The sequence below is a fragment of the Buceros rhinoceros genome, unplaced genomic scaffold (genome assembly GCF_000710305.1).
Source record: "Buceros rhinoceros silvestris isolate BGI_N320 unplaced genomic scaffold, ASM71030v1 scaffold10307, whole genome shotgun sequence".
Classification (NCBI taxonomy): Eukaryota; Metazoa; Chordata; class Aves; order Bucerotiformes; family Bucerotidae; genus Buceros; species Buceros rhinoceros.
In genome coordinates this window covers 24,029-35,880 of record NW_010420443.1, presented here as the reverse complement: position 1 = coordinate 35,880, position 11,852 = coordinate 24,029, and the positions used below count along the sequence as shown (strand labels likewise).

General features: G+C 48.7%; 1 protein-coding gene across 1 annotated transcript in view; it reads left to right on the top strand.

Moving 5' to 3' along the window:
* RAD54L2 (RAD54-like 2 (S. cerevisiae)) overlaps window positions 1-11,852 on the top strand; it is a 42,018-nt gene that overhangs the window by 12,762 nt on the left and 17,404 nt on the right. Inside the window, exons 3-4 of the mRNA XM_010139311.1 lie at window positions 8,969-8,976; window positions 11,289-11,462. Of these exons, the coding sequence (XP_010137613.1) occupies window positions 8,969-8,976; window positions 11,289-11,462 (182 nt within the window). The remainder of the gene's footprint in view (window positions 1-8,968; window positions 8,977-11,288; window positions 11,463-11,852) is intronic.

The window sequence follows — 11,852 nt, the reverse complement described above, 5'->3', positions numbered from 1 at the left end:
CTGTTCCTTTTGTGCTGTGAAAGCTGGAAGCGTGGTTATGGTCCCACGTGTCCCCTGTGCTCAGAACGTCCTGTTGTCTGTTGGGATTCCCCTTGCGCGGGGCCCCACCGGAGCCTGAATGGTTATGTAAGGATTTTTATTTTATTCTCAGTCTTGGTCTCTGCCACTAGTTGAACTGGATCACAGGCTGAGTGAAAGGGATCCGATCCGAGCAGATCTGAAACTCGTGGAGCCCTGTGTGTACGGACCTCCCCGTACACACCCACTCAGCCTCCCTGCTCTGCTCTTTCTAAAACTCTTCCCAGCCGTAACTGAGGCTGCTCCCACTGATCGGGAACACGCACGGAAGCCAAGCCAGCCGGGCAGCACAGATCCAGGCATCGGTCCCCAGCAGAGCAGCAGCTACCTCAGGCAGGGCAGTGTCGTTTGACTCGCCAGGCAGGAGAGGAGATAGTGACACTTTTTATTGAGGCTGAGCGTGAGGCATATTTAACTAGTTATATAACAGTGACCCTGGTCCATCTCGGCTGGGTGCAGGGAGGATGTGTGCGCACTGATTCCCATCACACCACCGGGGTGGACTCAAGCACTAGGAGCTATTTACCAAAGTTATTTTCAGAACCCTTAAGTGCAGGTTTCCCTGCCTGTACCCTGGACTCTTCTATCAGGAGGCACTTCCCGCCTGCGAACTGAACAGCCAGTGAGAGTGGATTGAGTGCTCGCTTGGCTGTGGGCAGAGATAACAAGTTGTCAGGAGTGACTGGAAACTTTTGTCCTGAAGACCCTGAGACAAGAATAGCAGAAGGGCTGGGAGCGTGCGGCCACGCTGAACAAGTGTTGGGGCAGAGGTCTTGCCTCAGTGCACTGAGCAGCATGTTACTCCTGGATGAGTCTCAGCAGTTTCCAGGTAGGACCCAGGTTGTTTTGGGGTGTTTTTTTGTCTGTTTTGCCTCACCCCTTGCTTGCCCCTGTACCCTCTTGCTTTCCTGATTTCTGTTCCCCTGCTTTCCCCTATGCTACAGCACCCCACTCAGCGGCTAGCAAAGTATATCAGGACTGGGACTCAGGGGCTCAGGTTTTAATTGGCTACTTGTACCCATCAGAGATGGAAATTGTTGAATTTTCAGAGTCCTGCAGTGCTTGTTGGGTTGGTGGAGGGAATATGAGAAGGAAGCTGTTTCTTTCTTTGTGCTTTTAATTCTGAAGACTTTGGTGATGTGACGCTCTGGGTCTGCCTGTTATTGTTTCTGCTGCTGTCATATTGTAATGCTGCAGAAGCAATTTTTAGCAAGAGAGGAGGCAGCTGTTAATACCAATATGATTTTAGATGCAGTGTCCTGTCCCCCACCCCCTTCGACTTTTTGTGCGTACTTTCCCCCAACATCCTACTCGATAAGAGTTTTGAGAGCTTCTTTTGTCAGTGAAATGTGTGGTGACTTGCTGACTGGGCGGCAGTCTGGGCACCAGGCAGAGCTGTTGGTGCCTGCTCCAGATCCCCTAATTAGTGCCTAATAGAGTAAGAGCCACTTGGCTCTTTTTCCCTCTTGCCATGTCAAATGGAAGATACTGATGCAACCCTAATATGAGTTTACCGTTTTGGGATGGCTACTGCTTAATTTGCTTGGTGGTGGGAGGAGGTTGAGCTGGAGAAGAAACTTTGTTCAGATTTGAAGAACGTTCTAAATCTGTAATTTAACTCAGTGCTTTGAGGTCAGGTACTTGGGGATGCCAAGCTTCTTGCACCTTGTTTGCATGGCAAATATCTCCAAAGTTCATGCTATGAATTTAATAGGCTGGATGAAAATGGTCCCCAGGAGTTCCAGCTCTGGGTTCCTGGTTTATGATAGGAGTCCAGTGCAGCGTGCTCACTGTGAGGAGTTTGTACAGAAATTAGCCATGCAGTGTTTTGTTGTACGTTACTGGGAGGGCTGGATTCTAGCAAAGAAATATCCATCTTTTCTTGGTACCTTGTTTCTCTGGTTGTGGTGGCAGGACATGGAAGCTAATTCTGGGAGAGCATGAACTGAGAAGAGAAAGGACTTAGACACAAAATGAGTTTGGTTAAATAAGGAATCTGGGTGATACAAGTGGCTTATGTAACTCACTCTAGATAATAGGTATAAAAAGAGAAGACGGGAGGTGAAGATGCTTTTGTAAATGAGAGTGTAGGTCATAGATTGAGAGAGAATGCAAGGTTAGAGGCCTTGCAAAGATTTATTGTTGAAAGGTATTTTGGAGTCACTTGTTCAAGCATGAGAGCAAGAGTGCAAATCAGCTCCTCCTTGTACAGCGTTGCTCGTCAAGTTACCAAGTCTGGGGCAAGGTTTATCACAGTGTGCTCTACCAGTGAGAGAATCATCTCTGTTTGAGGAAGCATTTGCAACTGATCTAACATGGTTGTGCTCCTGTTGGTGATCTATGAGGGTCTCTGACTCCTTTTTCCGTAGCTGCCGTGTCCCCAGAGAGGACAGTTGAAACTGCACAAGGTCACAGAGTGAGTCTGGAGTAGAACATGAAGCATCGTGTTCCTCCCTGCCTTGTGCTTCAACCACTGGTCAGTGTTTGTTTTCCACTCTGATTTATGTGACTTTTTCCCACTCCAGGTGCCTGAACACTTCTTTGGGGTCTTCAAAGTCACAAGAGCTTGTATGGACAGTGCTGTACTATTTGTTCATTACTTTATAAACGTTTCTGGAAAGTTAGAGAGAATTTTGATTACCTTTACGGTAGCACCTACCAGCTAGTAAATCAAGAGTTTTTGTGGAATACACTACCTATCCCCCTGTTGCTCTGCAAGAAAAATGTCTTATTTAAAGAGCCCTGTCTCCTCCCCATATACACACACTTCTTTTTTGATCCTAGAGGCAGATGTGATTTTAGCAACCTTATGAAGGAACCTGTCCTTAGTTTTTCTTTAGGCTGTGATGGGCTTAGCTCTTGGGGTGTTACATATTTTGAATAGGGGTGTCCTTGTGACAGTGTGGCTTTAATTTGTGTGAGTCTTGTTGGTATGAACAGCTTTGCATCCCTTTGTCAAACTCCTTTAGCAGCACACAAAGGAACACCAATATTTTGAGAAAGAATACTAGGAACAGATTGTTCTTTGAGGTATTTCGTCTTGGTCATATTAGCTTTCTCCAGTGCTCTCGGTCACTTTTCTGGCTGCGCTTGATGGGAGAAGTGCCAGTGGAATGCGGTGGCACACAGGCTCAAACTCAACAATTTGCATTTTTCTCCCAAGTGATGTTGCTCTCATTAAACAGGGTCCTTAAAAATTCCTCTGAAATTACTTTAGAGACTGAAGCAGAAAAAAGGAATGCAGCTGAAGTTCTGTGTTTTGTTACAGTTCTAAAAAAAATCCACAACTATGTTTTGGTTTTCCAAGTGGGAAATTATATTTAAAGAGAGAAAAGAGCCTGTTGGTCAGAGCACAGGACAGGGGGCCAACAATTTGGATGTCACTCAGCACTGATGTCTACTTGAGTTCTTTGCCTTAGTTTCCCCCTTTGTAAGATGGACAGGAGCAGTTTTCCAGGTTGTTGTGGGGACTGTGTCGAGCTTGTGAACTCCTTTGACGCTGAACGAGAGTGCGAATGCCAGGTAGTGTAATTTTGAAATCTCTCCTCTTATTCCATTGCCATCATGAACACAAACAAAGAAGTGCTTGGATGCTGAAGGACGCTTTACACTGGGATGATTTCCCATGCCACCCTTAAACCAGGACTGAGTAGCAGCTGTCTTCTCCCCCTCCCTGTTAACAGCTCCCGAGTGAAGCTGTTGAGGGCTTGAGGCAGAGATTCAAGTTCAGCTTGTGCTCTTGTTGTTTGCTGTTTTGGTGGCCTTGGAAGCGTGTGGCAGCAATAATGCCTTCTTTATTATTTCTCACTGCTCCGAGGGTAGCCTGGTCTAAAGCTAATACCACAACTCCCAGCTACCTAGTGTAAACTAATGCTTATGTAATCATTGCATAATGCTGAGTGCTTGCTCCCCTACTTGTCCTCCTTTCTTAGTCCCTGAAATTTATCCCTAGAAGAGTCATGATAGCAGCCAGCTGGATTTGCTGTGCTGGGAACATGTTGAGCCCCTATATGCATCTATTTTCTGAAGTTGGGAGGGGAAATTTATCTTCGTTACCAGATCAGTATTTATCCACTGTAACAGAATAGAGCAGATTTTTAAAAAAAAAAAAAAAAAAAGTTTGAACTGTTGTGAAAATAAGATCTGGTGGTTAAATCCAGTTACTTGTGGTTAGATCCATGGTAATTTTTGTAATCTGGCTGGCAAAACTCTATTCTGGGTTACTGGTTAACTGGGATAACCAGAAAGGGGAGGTTTCAGTTCCCTCCTGCCTGCAGCTTGTTGCACAGTTCCCAGCGCTCAGCCTGGAACGCTTCCTGACTCCCGTGCAGTAGTTTTATGTAACTCGGTTGCTCTCACACACCCCTGGGTAAAGGACAAATGGAACCCACTCCTGCCTTGCTACCTGAACGGGTGCATTCCCTGGCTTAGTTTCCCTGGCTTGACTAATGCCTACAGTGTCTGCACGGGGGAGCAGGGGCTTGTGAGGAGGAGACAGCTCACACCTTAGCTTTGAGGACTTTTATTGGGAAAAGTAATTTTGGTTATGTGTCTAGAAGAGGGACACCAGGTAGCAGCGTTCTACATTTCTTCCATTCTTGCCATCTCAGAGCACTATGAAAATGTTTCATCTGGAATTTCACAACCTTCCTTTGAGCGTGTTGGAGCTGGAAGCAGACACAAGATTGCCCGTTGCTCCGGAGTAACCATCAACCTCTCCTCCGTGGTGCCCGCAAGAGGGAGGCCAACCTGACGGGCACCCCATCTGGGCTGCCTCGTGCAGGGACGGGCACAAGGTCCTGGAGGGGCTGGGTGCAGTTGTCCAGGTACGGGGCTGGCCAGAGCAGCTACCTGCTGTGCTCCAGTGGCACAGGGTGACGGTGGCTGCGAGCCGGTGCCATACAACAGTTATATAAGTGCTCTTTGGCGTTTATGTAACCTGGGTCTCAGCGTCCGCAGTGTTGAGGCCTGGCCAGAACAAGAGCTCCTAGGTATTTGGGGCCTGGTTCTGCTTGCATAATCCCAGGGTTAGGAGATATATTGTCTGTCACCAAAGTTGGCTGTTTGATGTTCCAGTTTGCCTCTCAGCACTTCTTGGCTGCTTCCTTTCCTTTGGTTTTTGGGTGGTATCTTCCTTGCTGCTGTCCTTCAGTTCTGCTGCCTTTTGTTCCTTCAGGCCAGGACTGGAGTTTATTCCACAGCATAAGCTCATCAGTAACTGATATGCTGAAAGACTTCTGGAGGAAAAGGACAGTGCTGCCTTATAACTTATCTTTTTAATTTTTCCATCAATAGGGGCTTGCTTTCTGCCCAAGAAGGCGTCTAGGTTTGCCTGTTGTATGTTCCTGGTCTGGCTCCCTCCCTGTGCTCTTCCCGCAGACCCCGTGCTGGTGGTGTTTTCTTCAGAGCTCATTTCACGTCTCTCCCTGTGTCCTCTGGTCCTGGGCTGGGGATGGAGGCAGCCTGCTGTCTCTCACTAGCAGTTGCAGATTTCGTGTAGGTGTCTTGAACCCACAGCGACTGATCGCTTTACCGATACTTAGAGAAATGAAAAATGTGTTCCTCAGACTTCAAGCATTGCTATTTGTTATACCAATATGACAGGCTCTGTGTGTGCTTACAGTGACAAGTATGAACAGAGCCATGGTGGTGGACCCCTCAATAAATCATCAGCGAGCAGGAAGACGTTCAGGCTGATGTATGTGGTGTTTGACAGGTGAGGGAAGCTTCTGCTGGGAGCAGGGAAGCTCTGGGGCTGGACAGGCTCAGCCTGAAAGATGCCTTTGTGTCTCACAGGACGGTGGCTGTTACTCAGCAGGACACCAACCACTGCAGCCGGCAGCGGAGCTGGGGCAAGAGCAGTGCTGGAAATTAGTCATTCCCTTGATCAGTGGGCTGCGTTTCGCAGGAGTCGAGGGGGGCAGCATGCAGCTCCTCTGCCCAAGGTGCACGGCGTGGCTGACCTCTTAGCCAGGACACAGCACACCTGGCCTGGGAGCTCCCCACAGCAGTGGTCCTGGCCAGGGGAGGACATCCACGAGGGGCACCTGGGCAAGCCCAGGAGTACCCCATGCACTTGAGATGCCACCTGTGTAGACAAAAGACTGATTCCAGCTCAATGCTGGCTCTCCCGTTGTCAGCTGGTGGGCGGCTGCTCCTGGCTGGAGAGGGCTGAGAGGCGCCTGGTGCTCTGGGTTCTGGCGTGTCGGCGGGGAGCGCGGCCAAGCGGGTGCTGCGGTGTGGGGGGGTAGGTGTGCCGCTTATATAATGCTTACATAATTAGGGCTTTGTTAAGCAGTTGTGGCTGGGAGGGGCGTCCTGCCGTCAAAGACTGAGCCCGATTATTTTCTGAGGAGAACAAAGTCTTGTTGCTAATTAGCTGCCCTGATAGCGGCTGCACGGGGGAGCCATGGCCTTGAGCCCCAGAGGGGCTACGTCCTCCTCAGTCCCCCTGCGGGGTGGCTTTCCCAGTGCTTCGAGAGGTAAAACCTGGCCTTCATATGTGTTAAGCCCTGGGAGGGGGCTTGGTGGCTCTTCTGGATGTTGCAGCAGGTAGGATCTGGAGGAAGGAATTCTGAGCTTCCCCTTGCTTTCACCTAAGCCATCCTGGGGGGTTTCATAACGAATTTCCAGCCAGCCTTGGGGTGCAGAAGTGTTTTTGTAATGTCACCTCTGTGGGAGGGTGCTCTGAGCAAACACCTCTGCCTTCTTGCACGGCATCCGTGCAACAGCTGCACCAGTTGCTTGCAGAGAAAGAATATTCTGAAAATATTTAATTTATATTCCACAGCTGAATACAGGATGAGCCAGAGCACTCTGGCTGTTGCCAGACTCTGAGGTGATTGTTGTGCTGTGCAACTGCTGTTCTCCAGGTGCCAAACACAGCTGCACTCTGGCATCACCTACGCTCCTCTCCAATGCCCAGTGCTCTGGGAAAAAAACATCATGTAAACCCAGAGAACATCTTCCAGCCCGTCAGTGCCTGCAGAGCTTGCTTGCTCTGCAGAGTCGCTTCCCTGGCCTTTGGCACAGTTGCAGTTCAGTGTGTCAGTGACTGCAAGTGGTGCAGCTGGAGCTGTGCAATTAGTCTTTCTTGTGCCATCCCTCAGCGCTCCTCCCATTCTTGCTTTGACAGCTCAGTACTGGCTGTAGTAGTACTAGCTAGTATTAGCTGGTCTCTGACAAGCTATTGCCCACAAACTGCATGGAAGTTCCCAGAACGCAGGCAATAATATTTAACTGCTCCCTGCTCTTTGTGCAGGACAAAAGAGCTCCCAAAGCGAGAGTTAACTCCTCGCTGCTCTGCATGCAGCTACCTTCTTTGCCATGCATGGACATCGCTGTCCTTAGGGGAGGCAGTAACGTCCGAAGACTCAGCAAAATAGTGCTCCTTGGTATCCTGAGTTTCGGTAGCGAACTGGTTTTAGAAGTAAACAAGTGCCTGGTTTTCAGTGGTGTGCTTTCTCTGGAGTCATTGGCATTACCCTGGCAGAGAAGCTGCCTCCCAGGAGGGTATAGCTCTAGCTATTGCTGCTGCATTAGCAAGCTAGTGCCTGAGAATATTCTCCAGGCTGCATCCTGTGCTGGTTTAAGGGAAGTTTGAGAGTACTCTGCAAGAAGGAGGTCATGAGGTGAGTTTTATAAGCTTGGGTGCAATAGGAAGTGCCTGACTGTGGGACGTATCTTTTGCTGTGTTACGCGTTGTGAGTCACAGCCGCTTGCGGCGTTTCGGGGCAGCTCTGGCAGTCACACCACACAGGGAGCATCTGAAGCAGAGTTACACAGAGCAGTCACGACTCTTCCTTACAGAGACTTCTGAAATGTTGTACTCAAGCGTCGGTCAAGAAACCGAATACCTCCCCCTGCTTGTACATACAGCTGGGGGTGGTGGTTGCTGCTGCTTATTGAGCCTTTTCCAATGAGCACAGTGCAAAACATGCGGCAGAGCTGGTGTGAACCCAGCAGCTGGTGTCCCAGCTGATTCCCAGTGCACACAGCGTGCAAGCACGGGACGGTTTACATTCTCATCGGCAACCATGGCTGTCTTCTGCTGAGCGGACTTGGGCCCGCTCTTTCACCCAGCTCTGCTTGAGCGTGTGTGATTGATCTCGCCGTAGGCTGGGCTGGGTTATTACCCATGGGCTGGGTTGTTACCCATGGGCTGGAGGCAATGCCTTGCTCCCTGAGGCAACGTGGAGAACTGCCCAGGTCTTCCTAGAGTGCGCCAACAGCTTAAGCATGATCAGGCAGTTGTCAACACGCAAACACAGCTGGAGAATTTTTGTGTTGTGTAAAAATGTACTTGTATAGCCATGTCAGAGTAGTGTGTTGAGCTCCTGTTACAAAACCATAATTAAATTTCTGATGTAGATGTAGGTTTGGCAAAATTGGGGCTGGAGTGTTTCCATTGATTACCTGATGGGACCTGTTCAATAGGGCCGTTCCCACACTTCCGACCCAAAGACCGATCCTGTTCTTGTACAAAATAGATTTTTGTGTGTGTAGTTTTTGTTTCTTCAAGTATTTCTGACCCAGTGTCACAGCTTGGAGCTCACCGTGCTGGAGCACAGCTCCATGGCTGCAGCGGGGAGCCTCGCTTTTTATGGGGTGAGACGTAGGCTGAGTACGCGGTCAGGAGTTTAATACAGAACAGCAACAAAACAGTTCCTGTGAGTAACTGCCAGCTCATGTCGCAGGTGGGAGCTGTTGCATGGTTTGACTTGTGATTTTATCATTGTGTTAGTTAAGCTCCGTGAAAAGCAGCTTTATTCACTGTAGTGGCAAGGATGGCCCCAGCCTCGGGGAGCCGGCTGTGCTCCGAATGCCACTGCAGCCGAGTCGGTGTGGCGTTTGGTGCTGCTGCTAGCGTGGAAGAGATCCCAGTGCTGAGATGTGTATGTGTCAGGAGCGTGGGCTGAGGCACAGATTGTGTTCCTCACCTCAGAACTTGTATTGGCAGGACAAACACCAGCCTGAGCAGACGTGGTTGTGGCGGAGGAGGGCCCATACTCAGAGCAGGCCCAAATTTACCATCAGATTTTGGGCTTCAGGCTCCCCGTCAGATGGGAATTATGTTTTCAAGAAGCTGTCTGATCCAGCTGTGTGTAGGTTTCTCCAAAGCTTGTGTTACATATGATTAAGAGGATGGAAAAGGTAAAATGCAAAGGCGGAATGATTCTACATACAGATTGCACAACAAGAGTGAAAACATGCAGAGGAAACCTGTCATGGGCTTCAGGCTGGTGAGCCTTTGGATCTGTGAGCATCACCCTCATCCTGAAAGCACCCTTTCCCAGCACGGTGCAGGTGGCAGAGTCGCAGCCGAAGGCAGTGACGCGGGTGATCGCCAGGGTGTGAGGAGACAAGTGTTTCCTCTTCCAGAACAAGCCGGACTTTGTGCTCTCTGATGCTTTCTCGAGGTCCCCTGGGCCCGGGGTGGGATGGCAGCAGTGTAACCACAGCAGTGTTTGTCTCCGGGATAGTCACTGCTTTAATGACTCATCCCGGAGCATGTGATCACATGTGCAGCCTCCCTGTTTCCCTTTGCCCTATTTCATCCAATCTTTTGATCTAGTTATATAACCAGGAGTCGAGAGGGTTGGGGGGGAGGAAATGGTGCTGAAGAATTGCAGGTAATGTGACTAAAATGTGTCTGTAGCTCAAACAGCAGAGCTGTTGTCTGGACAGCTGGGTTTATTCCCAGCACAGTTCTCTGTCTGCAAGTGAATGTGATGCGTGATGTCTGAGCTTGTAAGTTTAAGGAGAGATGGTGGGAGGAGAGGGCTCTGAGACCTTGGCTGCGGTAGGAGAACTACTGTTACTGTAGCAGCGAAGCCCTTTGCCTTTATCTTCTCAGGCAACATAACTCTTTCTTGCATTCATCGTGAGATCTTTCTCATCCCCTAAGTTGTGCATACCTGTTTTTCCAGTACGTGTATGACTTGCTGGGACTGATGTTCACAGAAATGTTTGAGCTGCTCTGCTGGTGTTGGTCCATGGTGGGGTGACCCCTAAAGTCCTAAATGGATTCTGACGTAGACTTCAAGCAAGTGCTGGGACAGGTCTGGTGGGATGTCTGGAGAGGGAGCCTGCAAAGTTGGTACTTTTGACCAAGGTGTGAATCTAGTTCTTGCCATCTCAATTTTAAGAGTCAATACTGGTGGTAAGGTTATTTTAACAGGCATATTAACGTCGCAGCTGTAGAGGTGCTCATACATGGGATGTGCTGTACTGAAGCATCTTTCATTTACAGCTTTTTGAGAAGGGACGCTCTTTGTCTTCAGATCCCACGGAGTCACAGTGTGATATGTGTTGGTTCTGTGTTATCTCATCTGCCACGTTCTTCTGCACTGATGTCTTCTTTCCTTCAAAGTTTTGTCTAGGTGTCATTTGGGCTCAGTCATTAGCTCAGATACACAGCATAATCAAGAAAGCTGATTATGAGATGAGGTTCAGGATATCTCTTTGCCTGACACAAGGGGACAAGATGCTTCAAAGAAGCTATTACAAGGCTTGTCAGAAACAGTTTACTTCAAGGGAAGCTTTTGAATAGAAACATTTCCTTTCTGTGCTCTGTGAGCGTGAGCTTGGTCACTGGCAGCCTGTTGAAGAGCAAAATGTGACATAAAACAAGGTGTCATTTCACGTAGTGCTTTGAGCCTGAAATCAGTCACTAAGGGAAGTCTGAAAATAGGAGAAGGCAGAGAATAAGGAATGCATTTGAATTATGATGTGGAAAGAGTATTGCCACTTGTTGTTTTTAAAAAAGCTTGGCAGAAGATACCATTTAAATCATGAGAGTGGAGCCTGGTGATAAAATCATTGACCTGCCTGCTGAGCCATGTCCCAGTGTTTGACCAGATAACCTCTTGTGTGCTATGTTCTGTTCACTTGGAAGATGGTTACACCGGTGTCTCACAAATGGAAATTTCTGCCCCACTTGAATGCTGTGAAACAAAGAAAAAGAGCTCATTGAGGTCCTATAGGAAAACAGACCCTTAGGGACAAAAAGCACTCTGTGTGAACTGAAGTAATTTTGCCTGGGTTTGTTGTCAGGACCCCTTTGGGCTGCGTTGAGTGGCATTTGTCTTGGCTTTCACTGCTCAAATCCAGATGAATGCTCATGTGAAAGCCATCTGCCAGCCTGGCACAGTTGTTCTCATGTCGTGACCTCTCATCTCTTCAGACCAACCCCAGGAAGCTGTGTTCAGTGGTGAGCACGTTGAACACGCCGAGGATGGAGAATGGCAGCGCTCGACTTCAACTACCTCATCTCAGAGTGAGCGGGCGGAGCGACTCTTGCAGAACCAGCACAAGAGCCTGGCCTCTGAGGACACCAAAAAGAAGAGGGCTCAGAAACCGTCTCACATGCGAAGGAACATAAGGTAAGCGGCAGCAGGACAGAAAGAGCTAGGGTCCTATATAGGCCTTTGGGTAAAAACGGCATCTCTGCTTCCGAGCTACATTTTGCCACTGCTGGCAAACCAGATGGCTTTTCTTTTCCAAAACCTTAGGATTTCACCAGTGGGAGTAATATGATCTCAGACTGGAGTGCTGCATGTGGGTGCAGGCTTGTTTGGTATTTCAAAAGAGTGAATATCTGGTTATGGAATATATTGCAAAAATTGTGTATTTGCTGCCAGCTTTTAAGACATGTCATTGAAAAACAATACCACCAGTAACCAGGTATCCAGTTTCAGATAGCTGCTGATGAGGATCCTGTTGCCAGCAGCCTAAAATATAGTCCTTCCCTTTACTATCCTGGGTACTTGGGG